The 27,811-nt window shown below is 50.4% G+C and overlaps 2 protein-coding genes across 2 annotated transcripts in view; both read left to right on the forward strand.

Annotated features, from left to right (window-relative positions):
* Positions 1 to 27,811, forward strand: part of LOC135392280 (uncharacterized) — a 117,106-nt gene that overhangs the window by 37,965 nt on the left and 51,330 nt on the right. The gene's annotated exons all lie outside the window — the stretch shown is intronic.
* Positions 3,202 to 3,834, forward strand: LOC135392231 (uncharacterized). The gene has a single exon (XM_064622954.1). The coding sequence runs from the start codon at positions 3,202 to 3,204 to the stop codon at positions 3,832 to 3,834; it is 633 nt and encodes a 210-aa protein (XP_064479024.1).

Genomic DNA, 27,811 nt, shown 5'->3' on the forward strand with positions numbered 1-27,811 from the left:
CTGCACTAAGAACATTGTCGCCGTTGACGCAATGACCATCGGCGGAGTGAACAAGCTGCTCGGAATTTCCCGCTTGTGCAACACCAAGTCAGGGCTTTTCTTCCCCTCCCGTCCGACGCATCCTCTCTAGTCATCAGGGTAAAGGATACCTTCCTCAGCGATGAGGAACTAACAGAAATCATCCGTTCAACGGTGCCAGTGTCAAGTGTACACAGACTTGGCAAACAGGGAGTGATGGTTAAAATCCTTTTTACTCGAGGCCCTCTACCCCCTTTCGTGCACGTCGGCAAAGTAAAATTTTCTTTCAGTGCTTACAAGGGTCGCCCCGTCCAGTGCCTGAAATGGGGACGTTTTGGTCACACCAGTACGTCTTACAGTGACACTGAGGTCTGCCTCAACTGCGCTGACAGCGATAGCACACAAACCTGCACGGAATCCACCGAATTGAAGTGCTCGAACTGCAGACAAAGGCATACAGCAAAAGACCACGGCTGTCGTGTGAAGCAAGAAGCTACGGCGTTGTTTAGGTACAGCCAGAAGCACAAAGTACATGCTAAGGAGGCGAAGAAAGCTATCCGAGCACAGTACTCCAAGCGCCATCACAACACAAGGATCTACTAGCCATGGACAATGATACCGCCCAATTCGGGCAAAACCCAGCCAGGAACAACAGCCAGGAGCAAACACGTGGGCGTAACCTTGCATACAGTGATGTATGTCACTCGTGGCTCTACGCCGACACATGCGACACAGACCATGCCACACAGACCATGGAACCGCCGACTGCCCCGGTCGGGAAACAAACAACTCCCCCACGACAGCATGAAGCCGCTCACCGACCAAACAGCTGTACCACGAGCCACGAGGGACAGCCCACACACTCGGGTTCGGCGTCGACACTGGGTACGTTCATCAGCCTCGCCTTCCTGACACTAAGGACTCTTGTCAGTTGCAGCGGATGCCTGACGGACTACATAACTTCATATCCCTCGTACTCCCGTTGGAAAATACTCTCCTGGCCATGTTCCCAGCTTGAGGTTCGGCGTCGACATTGGGTACGTTCATCAGCCTCGCCTTCCTGACACTAAGGACTCTTGTCAGCTGCACCTGGATGCCTGAGGGACTACGTAATTTCCTATCCCTCGTACTCCCGTTGGAAAATACTCTCCTGGCCATGTTCCCAGCTTGAGCCAAAACAGCATCCCATTGAGCCCTAGAACCGCCATGGGCAGCACAAAACCAGCACAACGTCCCCCCAGCTTGCAGCAGTGGAACTGTAACAGCGCCCGCGGCAAGTTGCCTGAACTACAGCTGAGGCTGAAACGCCATCCTTTTAATTTCGTCGCCCTCTGTAAATGTGGAATAGGTGCAAGCGGAGGCGTCACCGGATACACGAAGCTCACATGCCCATTCATTCGCACCTTCCCTACTGGGAACGCAGCTCTCTTGGTATGCAGGACTTCATGCACGACTAACTAAACCTAACCACAGCTTCCGGCCCTCACAGGGAATTCGTCGGATCACGTATCTTCCACAATAATCAAGCTATTGATATCGTATCCGGCTACATATAGCCGGCCTCACTTGTGGACGTTGCCGCATGCCTGCGCCACATTCGCAGCATCTGTAACGGCCGACTCGTCATCTGCGGGGACTTTAACAACCACAACACGGCATGGGGCAGTCACCGCACCGATAGGCGCGAGAAAGAACTGCTGCAAGTGATCGAAGACCTTAACCTTCGTATCGCAAACGACGGTTCTCCGACGTTTTTCCGGCCACCGGACACCTACAGCATTGTAGATCTATGTCTCCGTTCACAAGACACGCAAATATCGTGGCGCGCCGAACCAGACACATGGGGCAGCGACCACTTTCCCGTTCTCATCGCCGTCCATGGATGGGGAAGCCTGCCAACAAACAGCCGCAAGACTCAGCATCGAGTGGTGTTCTGGGACATGTACGGAAAGCTCCTAGAAACCACTGCCACCCCTATAGAGGAGGCCATCACACAATGCATCGCATCAGCAACGAAAGCGGTCAATACCAGGCGCAGCGACCCGGCCCCGGACCAAATGCTCCTCAATCTGCTGGCAGCACGACGGCGAGCACAAAGGCGGTATCGCAATTCCCAATGCCATACACACCTGACGGCGTTTCGAAGGATCACTGCGGTTGCCCGCTGACACACGATCAGCCTCCAGAGACGCCATTGGGCCTCTTTCTGCGAATCTCTGGACCCCCGCACACTAAAATCACTGGTCTGGCGGACAATCGATGGCCTTACCGGAAAGACTAAGAAATGCCGCCTATTCGAGAAACTAGCAGCCCAGAAGTCGCTCTCGATGGGGAGCCTTGCAGAAGCTTTCGCAGATGTCCTCATCAAGCCACCACAACGATCTATGGACGCCCTCACAGCTGCTGAAACGGAATACGAGATAGATGCCCCTTTCACCGGCACGGAACTCAACCATGCCCTCAAACGCTGCCGGCAGAAAAACTCACCTGGCATAGACAAGGTTACCTATCAGGCCCTCAAAAACGTAGGGGGCCTACCAAGTCTCGTCTATTAGATCATATCAACGACGTATGCAAGTTGGGGGCCATTCCGACACCCTTTAAGCATGCAGTGATCTTACCTGTACTGAAGCCCAGCAAACCCAATGAACAGATATCGTCATACCGGCCTGTCTCACTCACGTACTGCATGGCTAAACTAATGGAACGCCTGGTGCAGGCTAGGCTACACTGGTACCTGGACACCAACAGCGCCCTGCCATCCTGTATGATTGGGTTCAGGAGAGGCCTGAGCTCAGCGGACAACATTGTCGAATTCTGCTCTGTCATCGACGACGCCAAAAACAGAAGGCTGTCCACCATGGCCTTGTTCCTGGATACACGGCAGGCATTCGACAACGTGTCTCCCAAGGTAGCAGTCACGAGCCTTCAAACCATTGAAGTGACAGGACGAACCCACCGGTTTGTGGCCAATCTACTGATTGATCGTACGGCTCAAGTGAGACTTGGCTCCACCCTAAGCAAACAGCGGCACATAGGAGGCCTACCACAGGGCAGCGTCCTTAGCCGTGTACTGTTTAACATAACCCTGGCATCCCTCCCGGCCCACATACCACCAGCAAGCCAGCCATCTCTTTATCCATCTACGCGGATGACCTAGCCCTCTGGTGCGTTGGCTGTAGAATGGGGTTAATGAAAAAGAAGATGGAAGCAGCGCTAGAAGCAACTACCAGCTTTCTCGAGACCATGGGGCTAACAATCTCTGCGGAAAAATCCTGCTGTATGACCTTCAATAGAGGCCGGCGAAGAGCAGTCACTGTTGAGATAGACGACACCACCATCCCGTCAGTCAGGAAGCATAGGTTCCTGGGAGTGACAATGGGCGACAAACTGAGTTGGACTCCACAGGCTAATGTCATAAAGGAGTCAACTGCAACTCCACAGGGAACCTTGAAACGTCTTCAGGGCACTGACTGGGGCTGCTCGCCGAAGGCACTCCTCGCCCTTGACAGAGCCTTGGTGGTATCGCGGATGCTCTATTCGCTACGATACGCCTTCCCACCGCCGTCAAAGCAGTTACAACTGGAGGCGGCCCACAGAACGGGACTGAGAACAGCTCTTGGACTACCACAACGAGCTCCAAGCGGACTTGCATGCGGAGAGGCGGGTTCTATGCCCCTTCGGTTAACGGCCACGGAACGGCTCCTGAGGCAGTTCGATAGGCTGCGGAAAACCGAAACTGAAAGAGAAATCGTCAGCCGGATCCACTCCCAGAAAAAATCCCGTATCAAGATAATGGACACAGGGACTTACTAGCTCCTAGCGGTGCCAAGACCCTGCCATCAACCCACGCCAGCTCCTTTCCACATAGACGGTACAAAAATCACCTGCACACTCAGAGGACTGAGACGGAAACTCAACATCTCGGATCATGAAGCCAAACAGATTGCGTCAGATGCCAAACACGGCAGCGCTCTGCACATATACACAGGTGGATGAATCAACCCAGAGACTGGAAGCAGCACTGCGGCTTTCTGGATTCCGGCCTCTAATCATGGCTGGAGTGGCACACTGGACAAGACACCGTCATCCACCCAGGCAGAACTCCTGGCCATATACAAGGCCGTCAATCACCTGGTCACCCAACCAGCTAAAGAAACAGCCATTTTCACTGTTTCCAGGTGCGCACTTCAACGCATTGAAAGACAACAACCCGAGGAACTTCTCTCGGAGCAGTCCAGTCCACACTAAAGGACCTCCACAACAGAGTTTTTCAGATTTCCCTGCAGTGGATCCCGTCACACGTTGGAATCGACGGAAACCAAAAAGCAGATGCCCTCGCCAAAGAAGCCCACAGCTTAGCCCCTGAAGTGGTAAATCCACCACATTCGGAGTCCAACAGATCACGCCTTGCAAGCTATATCAACGGGATACGGCTTTGCGCCTTCCCTGAAACACAATCGATTGATCAGGCGCCCCCAGCAAAGGGCCTCAAAAGGAAACACGCCGCGACAATCCACCGTCTCAAGACGCACTCAGTCCTAACGCAGGTATTCAGTCACAAGCAGGGATTAGCCCCATCCCCCCGTTGCGACACTTGCTTCGAAGAGGGCAATTTGAACCATGTATTGCTACATTACCCGGACCACCAGGCGCCAAGGGATGACCTCCTCAAGAAGTACAAAGAGCTCAACCGGCCATACGCCTCGCTCAACGAAATACTATACTATACGGGAGGGTCAATCCAAACCCGAAGATCTGCCAGGGATGCCCTGCTACTCTTCGCCGTCACCATTGGCCTACAGTAGCGCCACATTACTGTTGGTGTGGGTCAATGATGGGACCATCAATCTAAACTTTTTTACTTCTCTCTCTTTCTGTCCTTTTCCCCCACTTACCCGCCCCTTTCCCGTAGGAGTGAACTTTGCCGCCATTCTTGAGCAGGCAGACCTCACTCCATTTCTCTATGACGTCACTCCCCCCCCCCCCCCCCCCACCGTCCCGGCTACTGCACAAGCTAGAATGGCACGTACCAAGCAGACGGCTCGGAAGAGTACCGCTTAAACCAATGGTAAGTCACTGCTGTTTTTGCTGTGCGCGTGTGCATCGAGTTATTTTACCGTGTGCCCCTCTTCGAGGGAGTCCCAGTAAGGAACCATTAAGGGATAGCAGTTGCTAGTAATAAACAAGTAGCGTAGAGTTATTCACCCTTAAGGTTAATTTCTTTCCAAATCAGTGTAACTTTGAGGCGCTCTTTAGCGGCACTATCCGCTAACTTTGAGCGTTTAGTGGTGTGCTTTCCTGTGCGCCTAAAGTTCCTGTATATAATTAACATCTGAGCAAGTCAGCCTGAAGATGTAACCGTGTTGAACTTGCTTGTGCCAAGTGAGCCCTTTGTTTAGGTGGATTCCCAGCAATTTGTGGTGCGTCACTACTTGCAGTGGCTGGTTATCTACGTGGTTGGGGTAGTGGTCGAATGGCCGTTTGGTGAAAGGAAGAAAGACTGTCTTGGAGGGAGACACTTTCAGTCCATAGTCGCCCAGGTAGCTGCCACTGCGTCCATGGCTGACTGTAGACGCATCGTTAGCAGCCTGCGGTCAGTGTGAGAAGTCCACAGGCACAGATCATCTGCGTACATTGATAGTTCGGTTTTTCCGGGCAGCATCGAAGGGAGGCACATCATTGTAACGTTGAAAAGGGTGCGACTCAGTATCCCTCCTTGTGGCACTCCTCTTGTCACTGGGTAATGGTCGCTTTGTCCGTCCGGGGTGTCGACGTAGATGTATCGGTCCGTCAGGTAGCTGTAGATGAAGTGGAGCAGCTTTCCACTGATCACGATACGTTTCAGCGCCGTCAGGATTTTCGAGTGATGTACGTTGTCAAACGCACCGCTAACGTCCAGGAATATGGCCGCAGATATCAGGCCCGCTTCGTTGTTGTGTTCCACGCTGCTGACGAGGTCTGCCACAGTGTCGATGGTGCTTCTGTTGTTCCCGAAGCCCGCCATGCATTTCGGGTAGAGGCCGTTGCGTTCCAGGTACCACTGTAGCCTGCTGTGTACAATCTTCTCCAGCAGCTTCCCTATCCAGCTGCTGAGCGCTATGGGACGGAAGGAATCTAGGGTTGTGGGTTGTTTTCCGGGTTTCAGGAGAGGCTTTATCCTAGATAGCTTCCATGACTGTGGTATTTCTCCTGTGTCCCAGATTTCGTTGAAGAGACGAAGGAGCCGGGACAGCGCCTTGCAGCCAAGGTTCTTCATTGTTTGGTATGTCACGCCGTCCGGACCAGGGGCTGAGTGCGGTGGGCAGCAATCCAGGACTTGTTGGAGCTCCAGCATGGTGAATTCTTCGTCAAGGGGATCCCCGGGTCGGTATTTCACGGTGATGGAGGCTGCTTGTGCAGATGAGTCGTCATTTTTTGCCAGCTTTTCACTGTACTCGTCCGCCAGCTCCTGGATTGGACGGTTGGTGGCGAGTGCCAGGGCTGTGAAGGGATGCTGTTGAGTTGCCGGTGTCGTTTCTTCCCGGATGCGGTCGAAGAGCTTCTTTGCTGCTGAGTGCTGTTGCAAGCTGTTGCAGAAGGATTGCCCATTTTTTTGCGCAGTTTCTCGAAGAGGCGTTGGATTTATCTTTGTATCCGCCTGGCTTCCCCGATGTCGGCTGGTAATTTGGTTCTTCTTGCTTTTCTTTCAGCGCGCCCCCGCATAGCACGGAGGCGCTCGTAGTCCCCTTTTACGTGCGGCACATTGACGGGAACAGTGAACACATCTGTGGCCGCCGTCATTCCTTCCTGGATGGCTGTTGTAAGGTCGTTGACGTCTGTGTTGGCTAGGTCGATATCCTCCAGCCATTTGGTGAGCCGTCCCCAGTTTGTCTTGTGCACTTTGTGTTTGCGTCTTTTGTCTGGTTGGTCACACAAAGTTAACAGCACAGGCACATGGTCACTTCCGTGAGTTTCTATGTCTGTCACACAGGTAAAGGCAGTGATGAGGTTGCGGGATAAAAGGGCTAGGCCCAGTATTGTCCCTGATCGCGGATATGTCGGTTGTCCATCGTTAGCAGCAAATAGATCCAGTTCGTCCATTAGGGTTTCGATGTCGGCACCCCGCCTATCCGTGGTTGCGGAGCCCCACATCGCGTTGTGCGCGTTAAAGTCACCAATCACAGTGTAGGGGCCAGGTAGTCTCTTTTGTTCACCAGTTAAAGGTCGCAAATTGTTGGCTGTGCAAGGTTGCAGATACGCACTCACTATGGCGATGTCCAGGCTGTGTATCCTTAGTCTGGCGGCACAGGTTTCCCATGTATATCGGTGCAGGTGGTAGAAGTCGTGCTGTGTGGGACTGAAGAGTTTATTTGTAGCGCGGCTCGTGGGTCCTGTCGGCTTTGCTGACTCGTACGTGAGGTAACCAGGTAAGCTGAAGTTTGCTGGAAGTATTCCTTCACTGAGACTCATCACAGGGAACTGATAGCGCGACACAAATTCACTGTAGTCCGCGATCTTGTTTCTCAGCGAACGGCAATTCCCGTGGAAGACCGTCGTCAGTCCGTATCGTCATATCAGGTTACAGGCCATGATGGAGTTGGGCAAGAGCACTGGTTAGCTGTCTTTCTTGGGCCTGCATCGCAGGAACTTCAGGAATGTCCCATGAGCCAGGTATAGCGGCGATGAGGGCCTTCAGTGTACTAAACAGGAGGGGCACCATCGATACCACGAACATGGCAGAGCTTACAGACGCAGGCGGGGTTGCTTGAATGCTTGGCGTGTTCTTTGCTTCCGTGTTGCCTGATTTCCTTTGTGGGACTGCTTGTGGGTGGGTGGTGGCGGCTGGGGCTTCTGGGGGGACATCCCAGACACTTTTTGGTGGTGCTGCTGGGGCTGCCTGGGCGCTGTTCCGTGGGTCCCTCTTTCCTTCACGGCGTTGCGTTGGTTTCCGCTGAGGAAGAGCAGGGAAGTCCGTTCTTGTGAGCTCCGGGGCTTTTGCGGCAGGTTGAGACGGCTTTTTTTGGCTTTTGCACCATGTTCCGTCACTCGGTAGGTGTTGAATCCGCGGCGCCTCGCAGCACACAGACGGAAGTACTTCAGGTCGGGTTTCGGGCCGGTTGCTGGCGTTGTCCCGGACTTGATTGCGGCGGCCAGGGCTGTCCTGATGTCTTCGCAGATGTCCTGGGAGGCTGAAGTTCCGTCCAGGGAGGCTCCGAAGGAGTCCCACACGATGATGGTGGTCCGGCGCTTCGGGGCCCAGTGCTTGTAGGCCAGGGTCACGTCGATCGGGAAGTGGTCGCTTCCCCAGCTGTCCATTCCTTCCTGCAGTGTGCAGGAACGTCCGGGGTGTGCAGGGTGACGTCAATAGCACTGGATACTGGTGGCCTGTAAAAGTTAATCTCACCTGTGTTGGCGACGAGCAGACTACAATCCTCCAGGGACTGCACTAGGTGGACTTTTGCACTTTTGTTTAGGACAGCATCGAAGGCCACTACATACAGCAGAGGCGACAGCGGGCAACCCTGTCTGACTCCAGTTTGAACATCAAAGCGTTCACTTACTGAGTACAATTCTATGGGGTAGATTGGGTTTATGATCCCTCAATAAAAATTTTGAAGAGAAAGTGCAAGAAGCAGTTCACTTACTGCCCCGCTGATGAGCACCCTACTGCATGGCGCCTGATATAATGCTCTGATGCCGTTCACTAAAGCAGCATCAATACCGATCTTTTGCAATAAGAAATCGTGCCTAATTTTGTCGAAAGCTTTTTCTTGGTCGATAGTAAGCGCCACGCCTCCTATCTTCCTATCAGCAGCCCATGTTAAAGTGTCTCTAACTGCTATTTTCCTGTGAAGATTTCTACCGGTAACCCCTGCTCCCTGGGATGAGGTGGTTGTATCTGCTGTTTCTTCAGCAAATTTGTTTGTCAATAATTTAGAAATAATTTTGTGGTCCGAATTTAATAGAGTAATAGGTCTCCAGGCATCGAGATGCTCATTTCTTTCTTCGTTTTTACAAATCGAAACAATATACCCTTCTAAGAAATGTTGACCTAAGTCCCCCTTTTCTACGCCCTCATTAAAGCTCGCAACTGTCGGCCCCACAAGTTCAGCGTATTTGCTATAAAAGCCGTAGCCTAACCCATCAGGTCCAGGCGCACTCCCTTTACGCATGCTCTTTATTGCAACAACCACATCCTTCGTTCTAAAGTGCAGGCTCTGGCCATCGAATGGGACGTCGCAGCCAACTGTTTGCTGGAACTGCATTGCGAAGAAACGACCATTGGCCATGTCTGTGGCTGCTTCCAGCCTGTGTCCCTAAGATGATATGAGGGAGCTCATTGTCCCTGTCGCCCGCCCCGCCGCTTTAGCAAGCCGCTGTCGAGAGCACCACGCCTTGCGTTCAAAGTCGTCGCGCGCAAGGCGGTACGAAGCCCATCCCAGCGCTACTCCCAGAGCCGCCGGAGGCGCTCATTCGCCTGCACTTTATTCACCCCGGCCAGTGTTGACTCTCCTCTTTCGAGGGCATGCAGATGCCTTTGCAGGCGCTCCGTTTCCTGCCTTTGAAGTGCTGCTTTTTCCCTGACCCATTTCTGGAGGCACCTTTTAATGCGGTTCTTTGTTTTTGCCCACCAGGAAATCCAGGACTGACTCCCGTGGGGCAGTCCTCGGAGAATGTCGCGCACGTCCTTGTCTATCTCCACGTGCTCTAGCAATGCCATATTAATCCTCCAAGGGGCAACCCGGGAGCCATGGATTCCTATTCCACCTAGATTCGCCAGAACAGCCTTGTGGTCCGTAATACCAATTGTGTCAATAACTGCATTGTTGTTTTTCTTTTTGCTTAGTGATCCCGTGAAGTAGATTCGGTCTAATCGGTTAGCTGCTGTTTTTCTGGAGCAGCTGTAGCCCCTGTCGCTGTTTGCAGTATGCACCCAGAGGTCCTTCATCTTTTTACATTTTAATAGGAAATCTAATTCTTTAGCTGCAGCGGCGTTGCTGTGTCTGCGCTGCGAGCGGTTATTTGCTGTGTCAATGACACAATTAAAGTCGCCGGCCATTATAGTACTTTGGTTATTTATTAAAAAATTCGGGAGTTCGTGTTTGTAGAAGCTAAAAGGTGCTTTTGAGTTATTATGACCATAAACACTTAAAGCTACTAATTCCTCTCCATTTACCTTCATAACTACCTTGAGGATTCTCCCCTCAGTATCTCGTTCCCATATTACCACTTTGATGTTATTACTATTCAGGATAATGATGACTACCCCTCTGGAGTTGTGAGTTCCAAAACTCCAGTACGATTTATTTATTTATTTATACTTCTAGCGTCATAGACGCCAAAGAAGGAGTGGGATTACATACACACGGAGAAACATCTTGCTCCGTAGCAGCCGCGGATATACAGAAAATTTAGAGAACCTCGAACACATGTATATACCATATATCAAAAACCATCTACACACGCATACAACCTTCACATAAGATTACAACAAACGTAGCAGCACACTCTACCTATAAATTTGCGATCGCCAGCATAAAACTCGACAAGGTGTCACACCGTACCATTCCTTCCGTCAGTTCGTTCCATGCCTGAATGGACAGCGGAAACAAAGAGTACATAAGGCAGTTAGTCCTAGAAAATAATTGTTTAATGGATTTGCTATGTTTCGTTCGGTGGCTACCAGTTGTGTTAAATGTAATATAATCAGATGGCCTAATACAGGTATGGTTATTTATTATGAGCCATAGTAGCTTAAGTCGCTGAATTCGAGTCCTTTGATACAATGGTGTCAGTCCTTTAATTTAACTCTGTGATTTTTTCCAAATTGACGATTTCTGCGCGTTCGAAAAGGTGGCTTTCTTGTATGAATAGGATTGAGACTCCTAAGAAACGGGCCAAATCAATAATTTCGTTTTGTTTCACTCTATCGCGCATGCCTCTTACGTTAATGGTCAATATTTTAAGGTCCGTGAATGGGTTAATTTGGAGTTAATTTTGTGTTCTTTACATTAAATTTACCTTGTTTTCTAAATCGCAACCCACCCAAAAGAGTTTTACTGTTTGCTCCTTGTATTTTTTGCCTTCCGCTTTTTCCTTTCACTCCGTCTGGGAGTGCTAGGCACGACAACCTCCTTGTCTGATTCCTCTTCCTCTACCAGCGTTTTGTTTCCTTCGTTTTCGGACTCTGTCCAGGTGATCGCCGACTCTGGGGTGGTCTCAATCGTTGTAATGGACTCACTGTCCGACTCTTCCGTTGTTGACCCCAGAGCCTCAACGGTCTCTGGAACAACATTCGTTTTCTCATCTTGTGGAAAATCTGTTTCGTGCTCTTTACTTTCTACCGGATGTTGTACGACATCCGCTACTTCCAAATCATTTCCCTGCTGCGCTCAATTTTCGTTTCGCTCGCTTGCAGCCTCCTCCACGTCCCCGCTTGTTTCTCCCGTCTTTTCAGACTCTTTCCTTTCATCCATTCCGAAGCCAAGTTTGGGGAAACCATTTTTATCTAACCAAAAGCTTCTTGTAGGGTCATCCTCAACTTCCCTGGTCACCTGTGCCGCCTTTACACCCCATGCGGCTGGTCCCTTACGCCCAACAACCTTGTTTGCTTGCTTTTGTTCACACTCGCAGTCCCCTTCAGTCATCTTACCACAACCTCTGCATTTGCTTGCTTGGCAGTCCCTTGCCACATGGGATGCCGCTTCGCCCCTCACACATCGTTTTTCTACCCCACTGTAGAAACATTCGGCCCGCACTTTTCTTACGGTCATGAAATTCGGCACGGCCGTGCTCATTTCCATGAGCACCAACCGACTGCCGCTTTCACAGTCTGAATGTTCTCCAGACAACATCTCCCGCTTAGTTTTTATTACTTTCCGATACTCGCTCAGCGCAGCCTCTAGCTCAGTATCGGGAAAGTCAATTGGGTATCTGTAAACAGTCACCCTTTTCACCTTGGAATCCAGCGGCCACAATTCAACCTCTTTTCCGCCGATCTTCAGTTTCCCTTGTTCCTTTAACAACCTAGCTCCATCGAGATTGTGCAACACCACCTCATAGAAACCTTCGCCAAGTGCTTGGCCTCCTCGTATGAGGCCGGGTGCCACTACTTTAGCTGCCGCTAAGACCTCTTTCAAGAAGCACCCAATTGGGGCCTTCACCTTGAAAGCGAAGGGCCGTTCAACGGCCACCTCGTCCATGACTCGTTATTTCAACTCTTTCTTTCTTCAAGCTTATAACGCACACACTTATATGAGCTAAAATTACACCTCAAGTAACCCAAGGGAGCGAAATATTTACATTGGAAAAGTTAACAGTACATGTTTATTACAGCCAATCAGTGAGCGCGTCCGTTGGCGGACCTGTGAGAAGCCAACCGATCGGCGGCGGCCCGATGAGAAACCCTCTCGGTCGCCCGAATGCTAAAGGTTGGAATCACCCGTGCGAGCAATGCTAACACCCGCTGAATGCTGCCTAAGCAACAAGAGAAATAACTAAGTAACTGAGAGGAACATTAAATGCAAACGGTTACATCTTCAGGCAGACTTGTTCTGAATGTTAAATTATATACAGGAACTTAAGGCATGCAGGAGAGCACGCCACCGAACGTTGGAAGTTAGCGGATAGTGCGCTAAAGAGCGCCTAAAAATTGCACTGATTTGGAATGAAATCTTGAGGCTCAATAACTCGACACTACTTGTTAGTAGCAAATGCTATCCCCTAATGGTTTCTTACCGGAACTCCCTCGAAGAGGAGCACACGGTAAAAAGACTCAATGCACACGCGCACAGCAAAACAGCAGCGATTTCCCAACATGTTTAAGCGGTACTCATGTATCGCAAACTGATACTGATGGAACACCTATTAGAGAGGTGTCCATCTCCTAAAATTTGGCAGAGCCCTACTAATAAAACCTATAACCCAAATATTCCCTCAATGTTTGCGACCGGGTCTCCGGAGATTCCCGTTGCTGTTCTCGCACCTGGAGGGCAACTAAATGCCAAAGTTCCTAGTATTCCGCCATGCCTCCTGTGCCCACAGGCTCCCCAGTCGCGCCGTAAAGGCGGACCGATGGGGGAGCCGCGTGGTAATGATAAGACCAATTGCCCTACAATTCCCCTTTTCCCATTTATTAGCCTTACGCATTACTCGATTAATGAAGTTTGAATTTGATGATGCCATGTTCGGCTTTGAAACCGGGACTGCCAGTCTCTTTTATAAGCTTCTTCCCCCAACCTCACATATTCCCTGCTTAGCCATAATCTAACGTAAAAACGTAAGTGAGCCCTTTTAGATTGAAGTATTTTTTTACCTCCCCCCAGATCCTTGCAGCGGTCATGCATTCGAAAATCGCATTCCTTACCGTCTCTGGGGACCGACAGGCAATGCAAGTTCCATCTGATGATTTTTTTCCAGTTCCCTAACCGGGATGACTTCATGAGCGATTTTCCACATCAAACTCTTTCTTGAATCCTCAACCCAAAAACGTGAAATTCTGCGCCACGCTTGAGGCACGAGTTTACTTTCCGCTGAGTCTTCCTCTTTAGTCCTTAGAACCCCGTAAATTTCGTTAGCCTTCAGGTTTGGGTAATCCAACTCCTTGTTTATTTCTTTCAATTCCCTGACCGTATATTTGCTAATTTTATACGTCCATGGGAGATAGGCGAACTTGGCTCCTGAAATTTCCACTCTCCCAGGTATGAACCACCCTATTGCGTAGCCCATCAAAAATTTAGTTATCTCTTCTGCCAAACACTCTCATTCCAAACAATTATAAATTCCCCTTAGCAAGTGAGCTCTGTTCAGTGTTTCTAGGTCCGGTATTTCTACCCAGCCTTTATCTCTGCTGAGCATCATTTTTTTTCTGACTTATCCACTGAGTCCGCCCCTTCCTACAAAAATTGGAAGATTAACTGTCTCATTTTGGTGAGAACCTCTTTTTTGACTGCATGTACCCCAAATAAATAAGCCCATTTTGGAATGATGAATGTGCTTATTATTCTTGCTGGCGTGAGGAGTGGGACACTTGCCCCTCCAACTTTATCTAGTTTTTCTTTACATTCTTTTAATTTCAATTTCCCATTACTCTCTGCTACTCCCATTTTGTTGTAATATATTCCCAGAATTTTTTATTTCTTCTTGTATTTTGACCCCGATATCCCTTCTTGGCTGTAATCCTCCTACGTACATGCAGGAGGATTTTGTTCTGTTTATTTCCGCTCCACCAACTTTCCCCCAGTTTTCAACCGTTTTTAGTGCTTCCTCGGCCGAAGCCCAGAAGTAGTGCGTGTAGTAGTGTAGTGCGTGTAGTAACATGTAGTGCGTGCTGATACACGGTGTGTACATGGTCAATGGCTTTGGCCTTCATAACGTCAGTTGAGTAGGCTTTCTTGCTTCTGAGGCCAGGAATGTCAAGCCGGACATGTGGGAAAAGTTCCCTCCAGAAAGGGGAGTGCTGTGGCAGGCAGTGAGCCTTGTTGGGAAGCTGGTTAAGTAGTTTGAGAGCAAGAGTGCCAGGAGCTGTATGAGAGCATTTCTTTAGTGAGGTGAGAATGGAGGATGCAGTGCCGGCTTCATGTAGCCTAATTAGAGCACGGAGTGAATAGACAACAGCTTGATGTTCAAGAGGTAGAGCGGAGGCTTCGATGAGGGTGTCATTCACGTTGGAGAAGGATGGTATTCCTAGGGCTACTCTTAGGTCAGCTCTCTGAAAGCGATTAAGTTGTCGCCAGCCAGTCGGTGAAGGGTCAATGTATGGAAGAGCATAGGCGAGGCGACTGTGGATTAGAGCCTTGTATAGAAGGAGGAGGCTGCGTGGATGATTTCCCCAGGAACGGCCACCCATTCGCTTCAAGATGTTGAGGAGAGGGCGACAGGTGCTGACCAGATGGTTGACTTGATGGTTACAGAGAAGCCGTGAGTCGAAGTGGACTCCAAGGTATTTAGTGTGGCGAACTGATGGCACAGGAATGTTCCCAAGAGTTAGGCTGGGGTACCCGTTAGGAAGATGACGGCCAGGTGGAGTGACGGAGAGGGCAGCACTTTTAGACGGAGACAGTTCAAGTCCTTTTAGTGCAAGCTTGTTAGCAAGGTGGTCAAGAATAGCTTGCGCTGAAGACTGGAGTCTTGTTCTGAAGTGACCAGTGAAGGTTACACAGATGTCATCAGCGTAGATGAGGAAGATGGATGTGACTGATGTGTCAGGAAGATCAGAGTGAATGTCGGCGAGTGCGAGGTTGAAGAGGATGGGGGAGAGAACCCCTCCCCGCGGTACTCCTTTGGTAATGAGTCGGGTAGTGCTAAGTTGACCAGAGACTGCGACGTTGAAGGTGCGGTTGGTGAGATAGGCAGTGAGGTAGGCCAGGAGCCTGCCATTGACTTGATGCCTTGCAAGGGCGTCGTAGATGGGCTGATGACTAAGGTTATCAAACGCTTGCTTAGCGTCCAGAAAAAGGACAAGGGAGAGGTTGCGGTCAGCGAAGGCTTGTTGTAGCTTGGCGGAGAGAGCGAGGAGGGCTGCGGCAGTAGTGCGTCGTTCCCTGTATGCACACAGGTGATCGGGTAGCGCTGATGTACTTTCGAGAAGCCAGACGAGTCTACGTTGGACCATACGTTCCAGTACCTTGCCAACAGCAGAGGTAAGGGCAATGGTGCGGAAATTGTTGAGGGTGGAAGGGGTCTTTCTGTGCTTGGGAATGGGAATGATGTGAGCATGTTTCCAGCTCGGAGGTATGCAGGAAGTGGCCCACATGTCATTGTAGTAGTCTAGCAGCTGCAGAAGGGCAGGACCCTCTAAGTTCTTTAGCATTTGGTAATTGATTCCATCAGCTCCAGGGGCGGATTTCCGCTTGCAGCGGGATAAGGCATGCTTCAGTTCACGTAGAGAGAAGGGGTCATCAGTGGGCTGCGTAGGATGTGAGCCTGTGGGGGTGAAGGGGTCAAGAGGGTGTGGTGGCAGAGTGGAGGTGGAGAGAGTGTCGGCAAAGTCACTTGCAAGCTGTTGTGAAGTCTGTCCCACAGCCAAAGCGAGTGAAGGCAGAGTCTTGGACGGAGTGGGGAGACCATCAAGGGACTTGATGACTTTCCAGATGGAGGCAGTCGTAGAGTGTGGCGTGAGAGATTGGGTGAACTGGTGCCATTCGTGTCGACGGAGACGAAGAGCATAACGTCTGAAGGCAGCTGAGACCTTGTTGTATGCAGTGCGATGGCCAGGTGAGCCAGTACCGAGTAGCAGCCTCTGAGCCCTTCTTCTGGCTGCTCGTAGAGACAGGAATTTCAAGTTTGGTCGTGGCTGCTTGGCTGAGAGGAGGACTGTCTTAGTCGCGCGTCGAACAGCTGTAGTGATGGCTTCGAGAATGTGGTCTGAAGAGGATAGCTCGTTGGTGATGGTTCTGAAGAGGTCCCAGTTGGTGACATGATATTGACGTTCAGAGGGAGAGGCTGAGCAGGAGGGAAATATCCTGATGGGGTAGTGATCAGAGCCCCAGGCGTCAGGGTCAGTCTTCCAGTGTAGGGACATGTTAGGGGAGCTGCGAGTGACATCAATGGCACTGGTGTAGTTAGGAGGGCAGAAGTAGGTGGGAGAGCCGTCATTGAGGAGTGCAAGTTGAGAGGAGTCGAGCCATTGAGCCATCCTGTTTCCGTTGCGACAGCTGCGGCGGCTGCCCCATAGGCTGTGTTTTGCGTTGATGTTCCCCCCTATTATAAGAGGACCGGGACAGAGTTGGAGGATCTTGTCAAAAGGTCGTGTGTCAAGGGTGGTGTCGTCGAAACAGTAGAAGGGGACAAGGAAGGTAACTGTCTGTTTGTCTTTGTTTGTCTGTTTGTCTGTCTGTCTTGTATTTTACAAGCGGCAAATTCGGCGGCGTTACTGCACAGATGGGATACGTCGACCGGGGACTGAATAAGGTCTTTGCGGACAAAGACTGATGCTGGAGAGCGGCCATCCGGTTGCTTGGATAATGAGTGATACCCAATGTAAGGGGCAAGACGAAAGTGTTTATTGATCATAGCTTCTTGTATGAGTAGAGCTTCAAAATTGTTCTTGGAAAGTTCACTTTTAAGATCACTGCATTTGTTGCTGAGGCCACGAGCATTCCACTGGAGCACCCGCGGCAGAAGGGGCAGGAGTGTGTTGTGTGACGCCATGATGGTCAGTAGGAAGTCGGCAGTGAAGCGATGGGAGGAAGGTCAAAGTTCAGGAGAGGAAGCTGAGGATGGAGCCCTCAAGTGGGATGACGAGGGTGATGGTATCCCACCATGCTTGGGGAATACCAGGCCACTGGAGGAGGGCACGGAGGGCAGAGAAGGCAAGTCTTATGAATGTCACAGACAAAGAGGGGGACAGCAGGGGCGGAGGTTTCATAGCAAGTGGCTGTGATAGCAGGAGTGTCAAGATGAGCAGCAGGTTGCAAGGAGTCTGTAGTGGCATGGTGACTGCTGTTGTGACTGGTAGTCGAAGGGGCAGGCGAGTGAGCAGCTTGCATAGCGGAGCTGGAGGTGGTCCGAGAACCAGAGGCAGAAGAGGCTGAGGGGCTCTGTCTCGCAGAGCCCTGGTTGACGTTGGAGGAGGCGGAGGTGTTGTGGTTAACAGTGTTCGAGCTGGTTTTCCTTTCGTCACGAGTGGCTTTCCGAGCCTCCTGAGTACTGTCATTATGCTTGGCACTGTAATGGTAAGCAGCAGTCTCTGATTGCTTGACAGGGCAGGATGGATCGGAGGCTGAGTGGGGTTCACCACAGTTGATGCATTTAAGGGATGCTGGGTTAGGACAAGTGGTGGTGGCGTACTCACCAGAGCATTTGAAGCACGAGTTTTTTCGCTGGCAGTTCACACCAACGTGGGCTAACGGCCACACCGCTGACACTGTGTTGGTCGATCACGAAATTCAAAAACTGAAAACTTCACTTTCCCAAGATGCACTGCTTTACGTAGTGGTCCCCTTTCAAAGCACAAACACACTAGGATGCTGTTTTTGCCGTGGCGGCGGGCACTGAGCACAGGAATGTCGGATTGAACGCACTGAAGGATATCCTCATCGGCGAAAGAGGTATCTTTGACACGAATGAGACGTTTTGTGACTTTGCGTGACTGTGGCACGAAGGCAAAAACTGAAACGCTGCACAGGTGGGTAAGCTGAAGAAGCTTGTTGACACCGCCGATGGTTTTTACATCAACACCGACGATGTTTCGAGTACTATTAACACGCACTTCACTCACTTCATTAGGCGCCTCAGAGTCAAGGAACATTTCCAATTTACGTACAGGAAAAGAGACAGAGGTGTCTCGGTGAGTGGGGCGGAATAATACGATGCGAGAACTCACACGCTGAGACCCAGAAGAGAATGCACTAGTGACTGTGGAGCCACTATCACTACCACTGCTGCTGTGGCGACCTCGGTGTCGTAGTCGTTTACGCTGACGAGCTGGAAGCTCGAAGTCTTCATTGTTTATCTCACTCATAGAATAGTCGTCTTCAGAAAACGACCGGAAATCCGTGTCAGTAGTCAGATCTGGGCTGGAACGGACGGGGGAGGCTGTTGATGAAGTGACAAGAGGCTGTGAACCAGCTGGCGATGTTGACAAGTTGGCTCGTACGACTAGGGCTGCCGCTTGTAGCGTGTGAAGACGGGACGACACCTGTTCTTCCAGGTGAGCAGGCAGTTTAGAGGTCTCAGGACTAAAATTCGAGTCGAGAGGCGCAGGATAGTAGCGGAGCGAAGGCCAGACAAACGGTCCAGACGCGCCGCGAAGCGGTTTGCGCACAGCAGAGACGCAGGCCGAGGAGGAGCGCTACGAAAGCACGTCCGCTCCCAGGAGAAGAATGACCCGTTGGCAGAAAAGGAAGTGCGAAAAGCCGTCCTTCCACTCTGAAGGTTGGAGGAGGACCTTAGACCAGGCCCCTCCAGCTCTAACTTCCACAAGGAAGATGCGCTCTAGTGCGAGGATGTTGTAAGAGGAGGAGTGCGGATGGGGTAGTTGGTTCGCTACGCCCTCGCGATAGATGGCACTGAAGGGAGCAGCCACGTGACGCCTCACCTCATTCCCTCCCTCGTCTGCCCCTCCTCTCCCGTCCTCCTCCTGCCGTCTTTCCCCTGCTGTCCCTACGCCGGGCGCGCCGGCTGTCCGCGCGCCTATTGGTGCTTTGAAATATGATACAGGCCATGGGGTATGCTTTACACATTTATTCACATTGAGATTATTCTTTCAAACATAGAACATCATTATCATCCATCTCGAAAATAACAGTGGTATTAACAAATTAAAACTCAAGCCAGACATCAAGGAATGGGACAGAGAAGGTAGACACATTAGAAAAAATGTGCGCGTACGATCCACAAGCAACAAAACACGCAAACAGCGTCGCGCGAGAGTTACAAAATGCAATCTTGAGAGGGTGTGTATGCTACCATGTGCAAGGAAGAAGAGATTGGTAGCTACAATATAGCTAAGCACTTCTAATGATACTGTATGGATCACACATGATCGAAGTGAACTGTGGTGAGCACGTTACAGTTTTGTAGCCTTTCTGGCTGAAGCTGTGCGCTTGGCAGAACGTGCTTTCTGTAGGCCACGGTTCTGTACACGAAGGTGCCACAACAGTCTAAGGCGGCAGAACATCAAAACGAAGTGTTCTTTGAACGTTTCGCTGCAGAATGCAGTGCTGAAAGTGCCATCATTTATGTGCCGAAAAAGATAATTTAGCACGGCTTTACTGTTTATCGATGTGGTGATGTTTTGTAAAAATAACGTGTTCGTGCTCACTACAATTTCAAGACAGGTTTCTGAGGGTAATGTCACCCCTCCAAACAATTCTCCAGGAACATCCTCAGCGCTGAAGAGAGACAAAAACTGTCTCTGCGACTCTAAGCTCTGATCTCCTGAACAGAGGGTATGGGAGCAGGTGGCACATGGTGGCTTCATGAGAAATATGTGAACAATACGTCCAGACAAATATTAATAGACATTTTCTTCGATTACCCTCTTGTCACCTGTAAGGACCTCGGCAGTCCCAGAGTCAACATCACCTAGCAAGTCCTGACTTAGTTGTTGAGGTTCATCATCCCCAAGAGAAGAAATTGGAGCTCGCCTCAGCTCTGCGAGCAGCACTGACCTGTCATCCTCGCAGCTTCTCTGACCACTGTGTGTAAACAATTTTCCGATCAGGATGTGCTTGAGCCCTTTTACAAACAGAAACACATTCGGTGTTTCATTGCAGCCGTGATGCTGCCTGCACATACCAAATAGGTTCTCAAGCGCATCCTGATTGAGTCTACGAGTCAACAAGTACTGAAACCCCTAGCTCTGGTGAAGTTCTGACCACAGAAGGATCACTGCAGATATGGTAATTTGCCATCATCTTATAGTATGAGGCTGTCGGGGGGTGTCGAACTTCCATTTTTTAATTGATTCAAGCTGGGACTTTAGCAGGTCTAGCTGGCCCCTCCGTCTGCTTTGCTTTTGGGGAGAGGGATCTGCAGATAGAGCAAACATGTATTTTGTGCTTTCTGGCAGTGGGAGCGACACAGCTGAACTGCTCAAAATATCAAAAAGCCGATCCATTGCCTGGCAAAAATCTGCAGTGTGACTAGCTTCGGCTGGCAAGATGCCAAGTGCTACGAAAGCAAGCAGGGCATTTGCGACAGAGTTGCTCAGAACCTGGGTTGCGTACCGAACTTTCATATTGCCAAACGGTGTCGGATAAATAGTCGATCCGCCAACTTAGGCACAAACTCTTCTTTGAGAAAGTTGGTGGTCTCGTATAATTGTTTGATGTAGTCCCACCTGACGGTCTTGTCACCAATTTTAAGGCAGCCTTGTCTAAGGTTATTCCTCGTGCATTTGATCAGGTGAGAAGTGTCGAAAATGAAATAAACTCTTTCGTCTGCTACAACAAGAAATGGACGTTCAGGCGTTACACCTAATCTCTTTGACAAAGTGACAGTACTCCCACCTTGGTCGCATACCACCCCCTTCACGATTATTTCAATGGACTTCAATTCCTCGATGAGCTGAAGGACGAGGCGCTCAAGAGGATCTACATCCAACTTGGTTTCCGCAAGCATGAAGGCAATTGGTTGTATCCATAATCTCGACAAGCTAGCGAGGACTACTCAAATGCAGTGGAGTACGATCAGACGATCTCTCTGTTCCAGTGTCCGCAAAGTTGCAGTGTCGTGTCATAGTACAAATGTCTTTTCAAAGATATTTCGTCGAAGAGCAGAACGCACGTACGGTCTTTCACTGCCCACCCTGCCACCTTCTTCTCCAACGCTTGTAGGACTGTGGTCATTATGCCTGGTTCTATTGCGATATCACCTAGCCACGTACGGAGAGAGGAGACTGACGGTAGTGCTATCAGCCTAGAAAGGTGCCTGTAGGCCCTGGGACTGTGAAAGTAAAGATTAAGCGCAAAAGGCTTGAAGCTCTCCGGCCACCTTCTCCCATACTTATTTAGAGGTTGTAAGTATAGCTGAACACGAAAAATGTCTAAGGCATGCTTGGTAAGGAAGTGAGATGCGTGTGTTACTAGCTCTGCCCTCGAAATATCCTTGACCCGGTCCTGGTGTTGCCTTGCCCTAAACAGACACGACCTTAGCAGGGAATTCGACGTGCACAGCCTTTTGAGAACACGTGATGTCCGCGATGTGTATTCACGGCGCACCTTGCTCCTAAACAGACGTGGCGTGTGGCTCACTCCTGCAGAAGAAAAAGCCGGGAGTTATTTTTCATGTGACTTCATTATTTTCCATTCCACTAGCAAAATGATACAAAGATAACTGTATGCATCTCTTTAACTTATATTGTAATTTCTTAAATACATGCTGAGGCAGTAGCGCTCACCACGAGTCCCAGGTGTTCTCTGAGGCGATTCTGACTGGGGAGCAGAGGAATCCAGTGCAGTCACACGTGATGATGTGATAACATCTGAAGTAGACAGCAGAACAGTATTTAAAAAGATGGGGTTATTATTACGAGAAAACACAGAATTCCAAGTTCCCGAAAATCCTAATCCCGAGGAAGAACTTTAACTTTCATTCTTAACAGTGATTTCAGTGAGGAACGGTTTAAAAGCATTTATTCAATTGAGGATGATTAAGATAAGTTGTACACACTTAGAGCGGAATGAGAGGGAACAGTTTCCAGCTATTTTTCACAGATTGAACCGGTGTCCTTGAGATCAGAAAATACGTAAGCTAACGGCCAGGCTACCGAGTTACAGAGACGAACTACTCATCGTGCCTTATGATCAATAGCGGAAAAATGAATCATTTTTGCCGAGTAGCTTTCGTGCAAGAAAAAAAAAGAAATCTGGCGAGAAAATCTGGCCCTGAATTCGGCCGTGTTTGTACGCGTATATCTCCCGGGTATTAAAAGATATTGTTGTAATTTTTTGATGCTTTATTATGGCTACAGGCCAGCTGTCAGAGAGCAAACTTTAGCGCTCAGGTGCAACGCTGTGTGCTATAAATAATGGCGAATATGCCCTCTCGCGCAGTTTGGTCGCAATTTCGACGCGTGATATCTCTGGCTATAGATGCCCCTGATTGCCATACTTGGTATCAGCTCACTCAGCTTTTAATGCTCTTTCATCTGATACATCTATCCTGCATATACTTCCTAGTGGCATGTGCTGAAATAAGCAAATGTTTAGGCGTATTTCGAAAAAAAACAACATGGATTTTGCGTGTGTATTTCTCAAACGTGTCCCACTTGATTTTGTAAATATCTTGCCAGGACATGGCCCGATGTTAGGCCTTTCATCTAACGCAAAAACAAAAATCTTCTCTAAAGGCGTATACTGATGATTAGCGCTTTAAAACGCGGCCCTACTGCGTACGAACCTGTCGGAGATATCTACAGCCGAGCAAGAAGCGTCGAAGCTGGAACGAAACTGCGCGACAGGGCATGTTCGCCGCTTTTTATACAGCACAGTGTTGCACCTGTGCGCCAAAATTCGCGCTCGTACTGCTGCTACGTAGGCATACTAAAGCATAAAAATACTTCACTACGATATCTTTTAAAAGGCAGGATGTATACACGTGCAAAAAAGACAAAATTGCAACAATCGAATTCAGGGCCTGATTTCTCGATTTTTTGCACGGAACGTATTCGGTAGGAATGATTAATTTTATCAATGTTGATCATCATCTACGATGAGCTAAATATATATAAAAAAATGATGAAAATCCTGCCTGAGCTAACGTGGAACCGGCCTACAAGTATGTCCTGGCTAACCGTTTCAGTGACTTCTACCTTTCATTAGTCTAACTTAACTGGCAACGAGTTCCTGTGGCGGCTTTGCCATCGGCATCGCGGCGCCGCTGTTGTTGAGGCGCGAGCAAAATAAACGTTCGTACACTTGCTCCCTTGCGAGCTATCAGGAAGGTTGTCTCTTACTTGTATCGCTACATTCCAACTTCTATCTCTGTTCCATAAAACCTCTTCTAAGTGAATATTTGTGAAATAAATTGTACATATGCGGCACTGGTCATTGTATACTTTCAATGTAACACTCATTTTTTTCATTGTTGGTGAAGTGATGCCATAAAGAACCCATATATTCTGTGACTATGATGCAATAAAGAATTTTCTACAGTGACATATTGATTTTGTTTTTAAAAATCGCTGAAATTAAGTTTTGTTTGGGGGTAGAAGGTACCCGTAAGTGTGCATTGGCTGCACCTCGGGAAATCGTTGGTTACGATACAGGCTGCCGATAATGGACCATTAACATCTCCGTGTTGCAAACCTTATGCCGGACCATGGTCGGGAGCCGACTGCGCCGGCGCACGGACGTTGGGTCATCCCGCTGTGGTGCCTGGGTGTGGCCTTGGGAACACCGAGGGCGGTTTTGATTCCCGCCCGATGAATACGCTCGAGTTGCTCCATTCTGCAGTTCCTCGGTAAGGTGTATGGGAGTCCATAGAGGAGTCTGGAGACAGTGAGTGCGTTGTGCACTACGAGGAGGGCGCGAGGAGATGAGCCCCAAGTTGTGGAGCATAGACGTCTCTGGGCGTTACGGTAGTGGGCTGCGAAAGAGGCGATGGCCTTAGCGTGGGGTACCCAATTTAGTCTCTCGTCTAGCATAAGGCCGAGAAGTTTCTGCTGCTTCACCCGTGGGATGGGGGTTCCATCGATGTTAAGCTTGGCGGGGTCTTTTCTGCCTCTCTTCTTGATGAGCATGTGAGCAGATTTTTCAGCAGAGAAAGCAAGGACGCGTGGTTGGAGGTAGCAGTTGGCTGCTTTGATAGCTTTCTGGATGTTATTGCTCAAGGTGGGGACTCTGCTGCCTGAAAACCAGATGGTGATCTCGCCTGCATAGATGCTTATTTGAATCGCAGGGGTGCAGAAGGGGAGGGACAAGGGGAGTCCGGCCATGACGACGTTGAAGAGAGCAGGGCTGAGGATGCATCCTTGAGGGGGTCCTGAGGGAGTGTTTTTGACTCGGCTGAGTGTTGAGCCAAGCCTGACTTGCATAGTCCTTCCCTGGAGGAAGGCAGAGATGAAGCGGAGGGCGCAGCCACCGACTTTGATGTGTTGGAGGCTGTCAACGACAACTTGGGCGGTGACATTGTCGAAGGCGTTGTGCACATCCAGGAAGGCTGCCAAAAGGGAGTGCTTGCGTTTCTTCGCGGAGTCAGCCGCGGAGGTGCAGTGAGACAGGGCGGTAGGAGTTGGTGCTGAGCGGGGGCTTTCGTTGCTTCGAAATGGGTACTACAATGGAGTGTTTCCATGTGTCCTGGATCTTCCATGTTGCCCAGACGTGATTGTAGAGGGCTGGGAGGCGTCCTTGGGCTCGTGGGGGAAGGTTCTTTAGAGCCTGGTAGGAGATATCGTCTTTGCCTGGGCTCGAGCGGCGGGTGCAGCTGTGGAGGGCGCTGAGGAGCTCATGTTGGGCGAAAGGAGAGTTCATGGGATGGGCTGTGTTGTCCTGAGTAAGATCTGAAGTAAGTAACTGTTGATGTGGTGCGCAGAGGGTGAGTGAATCAGCTGCATCACTGAGGGAAAGGGTGCTTTCCGTTTGCTCTGCCCGAGAGTTTGCTGACTATCCTCCAGATCTTGGAGCCAGGGGTGTAAGGGGAGAGAGCTGAGCAGAAAGCTCTCCACTGGAAGCGACTGAGTGCCGCAGTGTATCGTCTGAGTACCGCTGTGATGCGATTGTATTGGGTGCGGTTCTCTGCGGTAGGGTGCTTCCGCAATCTCCTTTGTGCCCACTTCTGGCGGCGGAGAGGTTGAGGTATTTCAGGTCTGGCACCGGGCCAGAGGCCCGGGTGGCTATTGTCTTGGAGGCTCCCTTGAGCGCAGTCTTCATGTCGGCAGTGAGGTCTGGGGCTCCTTTGACGAGGAGGGTACGGAAGTGATCCAAGTGGACTAGGATATGGCTTGATTTGATTGGCCCAGATGTCTTCTGGGAGATGCCAGGGAGGGAGATGAAGGCGGGGAAGTGATCGCTGCCTATAGTGTCTTCTCCAGTTTCCCAGATGACTGGTAGTCCTGGTGAGTGGAGGGTGATGTCGATTGCGGACTATGTGCTGGGAGGCCTGAAGAAAGTGGGAGCTCCTGAGCTGGCCAGGGCCAAATCAGAGTCGTCCATCGCCTGCACAATCTCTACTCCTCTGAGAGAACACGTGGAACTGCCCCAGAGGTGATGATGTGCGTTTACATAATCACAGATGATGAGGTTGTCTGGGCACGTGGCACAGATAAAATTGATGCATTCTGCAAGAAGGCCCTGAGGGAGGCGACGGTGGACATATTCTGAGACAACTGAGAGAACTGTGTTGTTGAGGGAGACTTTTGCAGCGAAGAAGTCGCCGGCGTCACAGCAAATGGAGGAAAGATCGATGCGTGTTTGTGGGATATTGTTCCTGACGAAGAGGGCAGCACAGCCAGTGGGGAAGGAGGGGATGGTGGGGTTGGCATATTTCCTGTAACCCTGGATGGTGCTGTCATCTTTGAGTCCGCATTCACTGAATGCGAGGATGGGTGCGGGGCACTTTTTCGTGAAGAGGTTATTTCCTGTAACTTTGTTCTTAGGTTCCTGCAGTCCCATTGGATAACTGCAGGAGGGGAGGGTTGCTTCGATTGGTGTGAACTATTCATGATGGTGTCTGAGGGCTCAGTGCGCAGAGAGAGCGCGGGGTTCTGTATCCAGGCTATGGAGAGTCTAGGCCGAGAAGTAGCTGGTGATAGCATTTTTGTGAGGGATGATGTGGGAGAGGATTGTCCTGAGCGCCGCTGGGAGCCTGGGACACTCAGTAAGGGTATTGATTAGTGTGAAATCGAGTCCAATGAAGGTCACGAGCGTTGGTTGCGTTGACGCGGTGGCGCGGGGCTCAGTGGGGACCTGTTGGGAATGTGGAGCAGACTGATGGGGTTCTTTGTGGTGCTTGGTTGAAGCAGGCGTTGTAGCGGTCTTTCCTGGGTGTGAGGGGGCTGGTGAGTGACCTTGTTGACGACCCTGGACGATGCGACTGTAGGAGGCGAAGGCTTATTTATGCGTGTTGCGTGGGGAGGGGACAGCCTTCTGTTGCTTCTGGTCTTTCGATTTGCTTTGAGTTCCAGCGTTGTTTGCTAGTGGGTTCGAGTGCTGAGCGCCCGTTAAGGAGGTCGCGGGAGCGTGCTTTTTCCGTTTTTGTTGTCGTTGAGCTTCCTAGCCTGGCTAGTGTGAATTTCCTGCTTGAGGCTTAGACGATGAGCAGCCGTTTCGAGCTGCTTCACAGGGCACTCTTTATCTAGGACTGAGTGAGGGTTCCAGCAGTTAGCACACTTATGCTGCGGTTTAGTATCACAGCCACCTACATCATGATCGCCCGCACAGGTGAGGACTTTCCTGGGAAGCGAATATGTAGCACCAACGTGGCCGAATCTCCCACACTTGTTACACTGGAGCGGCCGGGGCCGGAAGGGGGGAACAGGGAATTTCGTTGAACCGATATGCACAAACTTCCGCGCAGGGCCGACAGCAAAGACCAACTTCACAGAATCAGTGACACCAAGGCGCTTCACACTTGTGACGGAGACACCCGAGTGAAGACACTGAGCTAGCACAGAATCAGTGACAGTCCCGTCAGAGACACTGATAACACCAACAGCTGTCTGCTTAGAGGCAGCAAGAAAAACACTGACTGGCGTGGAGCACAGACGGGAGAGCCCCATAAGCTTGTGGACACCACCCGCACTTTTCACATCGACGGCAACGATGTTTTTTGCCTTGTTGATACGGATTTCCGAGAGCTCGTTGGGAGCCTCTGAGGCGATGAAATCCTCAAGCTTGAGGAGTTGGAGACTTGACACCCTGTGTTGATTACCCGAGGGGCGAAAAAAAAGCGGTTAGACCCACATTGCAAGTGCGGGGAGGCGCCGACATCACGGTGTCACTGCTGGAGGCACTAGACCGTCCTTGAGCCTGACGGCGACGCTTTCTTTCCCGCGAGGAGAGCACAAAGCCGTCCTCGTCGTCCGCCGAGGACCTGTCGGTGAAGTCTGTAGTTAGGCTGTCTTCGAGTGTCGCCGAAGAGGCGTCCGAGTTGGCGTCCATATCCGATGGGTCCAGCTACGCCTACCTGGAACCATCAGCCACCAGTGGTTATACCACCAACGCCAAAGAAGCGTAAAATGAACGACGACGGCAACGCTTCTCCGCCGTCATCACGTCAATCGAGTCCTGAATGATTCATGGACAATGACGACACCACACCCTTTGTGACTGTCGTCTACAAGAAATCCAGAAGAGCCGCACCCCGGTTATCTTCAGCCCGGTGGACCCCAGAGCTTCCCTTGTAGATATAAACCCCAATATGATCG

Source organism: Ornithodoros turicata, chromosome 1 (genome assembly GCF_037126465.1).
Source record: "Ornithodoros turicata isolate Travis chromosome 1, ASM3712646v1, whole genome shotgun sequence".
NCBI classification, from domain to species: Eukaryota; Metazoa; Arthropoda; class Arachnida; order Ixodida; family Argasidae; genus Ornithodoros; species Ornithodoros turicata.

Bases quoted from the DNA above. Each gene is read 5' to 3' on its own strand.
- LOC135392231 (XM_064622954.1), top strand. From the start codon at position 3,202: ATGGGGTTAATGAAAAAGAAGATGGAAGCAGCGCTAGAAGCAACTACC.